General features: G+C 45.6%; 1 protein-coding gene across 1 annotated transcript; it reads right to left on the bottom strand.

Moving 5' to 3' along the window:
• Positions 1–485: 485 nt before the first annotated feature.
• Positions 486–3,897, bottom strand: ABOM_005031 (uncharacterized protein; the record flags this gene model as incomplete). Its single annotated transcript, XM_022532160.1, has 5 exons — positions 486–748; positions 2,359–2,860; positions 2,924–3,210; positions 3,291–3,394; positions 3,455–3,897. The coding sequence occupies 5 exons, from the start codon at positions 3,895–3,897 to the stop codon at positions 486–488; spliced, it is 1,599 nt and encodes a 532-aa protein (XP_022390576.1).
• Positions 3,898–4,152: the final 255 nt, after the last annotated feature.

A 4,152-nucleotide genomic window follows, 5' to 3' on the forward strand; every position in this document is an offset into this window, starting at 1 on the left:
TTCGTACCAGTTGACTTCGGGAATCGCACAGCATAGCTTTACACAAACAATACCTTGCAGCCACCCAGATCAAGGATTCGAATCTAAGACATGCCAAGGATTGTGCATATCAGGGTATCTAAATAATCCTACAAAGGGTTTCGATTGGTGAAATTTGCTCGCCTTTGGAGGTAACGTTTTAAGCATACACGGTAACCCCACAAGTATGCACCCTGTACCATTGTTTGGTCTCCAATTAGTGGCAAAGGATATTAGAAACCTTAAGTTACGTACCCGTCGATCCGGGAGTGTTACCCACGGTTATGTTTGACCATCTCGGCCTCAAAACCCGCAACGTCTCCACCAGACCATACTTTATGCACAGGTATTCAATGGTGGGATAATTAAACCACATAGAATATGCCTAGGAGCACTGCCCCAGGTGTTTGCTTCTATAGTGAGGCATTTTGTATATCTAGGAGAAACGTTTTACTCTGCGACTTTATTTAATTGGCAGCTAGCGTTGATGTCTCAAGTCGATTACAGTTGAATTTGGATTTTCCACTCCTTCCAGCCATAAGGAATGGTCCAACTAGGGTTCCGTGCTTAGACTTCGTGATCTTGAGCTTCGAGCCATTGAATGAGACACTCTTCACTTTCTTGGGAGCCCAGATCTCGACGTCAGTTTCTTCGTCCCAGTCACCAGTGATGTAGATGGTATCGCCCTCGATCTCGGCCGTGCGGACGAGATAGGGTCCGTGGACAAGAACTAATGTGCTTTTTGTCAGTACATGAGTATATCGCACGCTCTTATAAGACGGGTGTAGTTACCAGTAGAGTTCTCCCATGCAAGTGGATTATTATCCAACATAGGAGCCCAGAACTTGTAGGCAGACTGGCGATCTACCACCACGGCTTGGACGTCATCGTTATATTAAATGACCGTCTTCTCATTGCTTGCCGCGACGCTCGTCAGTACACCATTACGAGTCATTGTTGGCGTCTTGGTATCGGTATTTATTTATATACATACAACAAACCAATAAAAAAGAAAAACATACAACAGCACAAAGTATGATGGTGGTCGCCAAGCGCTGTGGGGGCGGCTTGCTGCCCTATTCAGTCTTCCCTGAGGCCCATGTTCGCCCACCTGAATATTATGCGCTCAAACTATAAGTCACATTTGCACAAAATAACAAGTAAGCCAAAATAAACTTTATATATCTTATTCCACTAAAACTTTATTTCATCAAGACCTGCAGGTTTTTTTCTTTCTTTTTTTCCTGATCTTTGAAAGATAGCATGGAAAGACGCATCAATATTCGACTAGCCGGTTATCTAGGTCACTATGACAATCTAAGGCAACCTAACTGGTACTCACATTCAACTGAAATATCACTGAGCAGACACTTGAATGCTAGTTAAGATAGCTACGCAGAGGTTAGATAGTGATGGGTCGCATATTCCTAGCCCCACACCTGATACCTGTGCCTCCGCCTGACGGTCGATCCTACCTAGGGGTTCTGGAACTTGTAGCTATGGTTATAAAAGGTGGATATAGGGATAATAAAAGGCTGATATCATTCTTTACTGATGTATTCTGCAGGGATATAAAAGATAGGCCTTTTTCTTTTGTGTAGTATGGCCAGCGGTTCTGGCGTTTTCTTGCTTTCATTCAGGCACATCTCTCCTGTTGGGTGAGTGCGACTCTCTATTTAAGTGGAGAAGAGAAGAAACAGTTCGTCAATTATTCTTGATTATGCACTGCCAGCCGCATAACTCGCTCAAATGCATTTCTCTGGAGCTATTCACTCGGCCACTCCCCAGGCATTGTCTCTGCTGGTCGCTCGACTAATGCCCAAAACTCCCCTACAAAAGAATCAGATGGCTCCAATAGCCATATGTACCAATCTTCCGGGTATGGACCATAGACAATACCAGTAACCCGGTGAAATCCCCCGTTAAATTCCCTTTGAACCTTTCCGCTCTTCCAAATACGCCACTCATGTGCCCCCAACCCTTCCAAATCTAGACCTGCGGTTCTCATATCCTTCAGCCAGGCTCGAATACCCGCATGACAAATTTCCTGGCCAAGCCACAGAGCTTGGTTAGACTCAGAGAGAGATAACAGGGAAGCCAGATACCCTTCCAAAAATGCGATTAATAGCGTTTTGCCATCGACAATTTGATGAATATTTCCCCCAACCCGCAAAAAGTCAAAGAAGAGACTTTTCCATGACTCATAGATAGCTTGCCATCTTGTGAGACACAGGGTATTGGCAGGCTGAGTGAATCTTTGATATCTACAGTTTGCGACTCTTGTACATCGACAAGACATTTGTAGAAAGCCCTGGGTAGTTCCTAGCTTTTCTGCAATACAGTGCATCAAGGTCGTTTCTTTTGGAGTAAAAGGTAGAGTGAACTTCGCCTGGAAGGTTTTCACTTCTAATATATCTTTGCTGAGGACCGTTTTAATCAAGTCAGGGGTATTGTTTGCTTCTTCGGCGTAATAAGAATGGTTTGCGTCACAAACAATCTGCGCTGCTACCTTTATCCGGGCCCACCGTGGCATTTGATAGAATGTGGGACAGCAGTGCTGCTGCAAGAATCTGAATTCCTCAGATGTGCCATGAAACTCGGATAAGATTCCATTGACTGCTTCTTCGGCATTATCATAGACGAGGTGTTGTGAATGGTGAAGTAGGCAACGTAGGTAGGGTAAAAGCGGGTAGAGTTTATTTGATGCCGCCTGTCTCCCAATCTCTAAGACGAGCCGAAGGGGCGTCTTCGACGTGGAGAGTCCCCCTTCGATGGATGGGTCCACTCCTTGCTCCAGGAGAAAGTCAACCATTTGATTATTTCTACCAGCGCAGACCGCATACTAATAAGTCAGTATGAATAGCCAAGGTATGTATTATTTACCTTGAACGAAGATGATACTTACATGTAGTAGACTTCGTCCGCTACCCTGCACGCGGAAGAATGGTGAGAGCTCTCCCGAGGCAAAGCGATGCTGGATATTCTCTATCCTTCCTTCTCTTAAATCACAATCAAAGTCACTAGCCCAGCGCACCTCACTGTATGTCCGAAAACTCCAGTCCCATCCGGAGAGAGTTTTCATCCCCGATATCTCCAATACGCGAGATGTCATCCAATGCGGGGCCCGGAGAAGCCAAAAAAATCTGCCTTTGTGAGGCCGAAACTGTCCTTTCTGCAATTTCGACGCCCCCACTGACGTCTCTATTAGAGCCAAACTAACGTCTTGAAAAGGTGGTTATTTTCCAAGAAAATAATCGTCAACATAGACTCACAATGAGGTGCTGAAACATGTTCTGCAATAAGTGTGTGAGAGGAAGCTACCCCCAAGTTTCTTATTTCCTCGGCGATCAAGCTCGGTTGAACTTGTATCACCGCTCTAGCTTTATTAGTACAGGGAGATCTCAGTCATCCTATACACTGAAATAGAAGGTCATACCTGATGTAGCATTGCTGGGATAGCATAAGTAGCCGGACCACGCTATGTAGCTTTGAAATGTGCTTCTCAATCCTCCTTTCGTGTAGTATAATTTTTGCGGCCTGGTAGGACCTACGCATTCGGCTAGATGAGCCGATGCCCTGTAATAAGTCCTTGCAAAGTGACTCCAAGCATTCCACAGCCTCTTCACAGAGATGCAAGCTTTGTGTAACATGCTGGCTATCTCTCAGACCTAAGGGGACAGATCCTTGTGACAAGTCCTTGTCAACATCAGCTATTATGGATCCGAGCATCTCCACCTCTCTCAGAAGCCATTTGAGATCATCTGGTGCATCGCGTATCGAATCCCAATAGCCCTTAAGTGTCTGAACAGATTTGCTGACTTGGACTGCAAACGTTGCAAATGTGATGGCGCTAGACACGACACCGACTAGCTCAGCCATAGCGTTAATAGAGGGAAGGTTGATATCGTGTAATGCAGGTGAGAGCGAACTGAGTGCTTAACAAACCTTGCGAGAACATTTGAGGTTGATGTTTTTGTGTCGATGAGCAGAAGCAAGGCTGCGCACTGCCGTCAGCCTCAAATGTCCCTCCGACGAAGCGCCGAGCTCTAGCGACAGGCTTTCCATCAGCCTATCAAGGGTGCCATTTTATCACCCATTTCAGTCGTCCGACTTAGTCGACCTTGGGCCCTAATC

Source organism: Aspergillus bombycis, assembly GCF_001792695.1.
Source record: "Aspergillus bombycis strain NRRL26010 chromosome Unknown contig00028, whole genome shotgun sequence".
In the NCBI taxonomy this organism is placed as follows: domain Eukaryota; kingdom Fungi; phylum Ascomycota; class Eurotiomycetes; order Eurotiales; family Aspergillaceae; genus Aspergillus; species Aspergillus bombycis.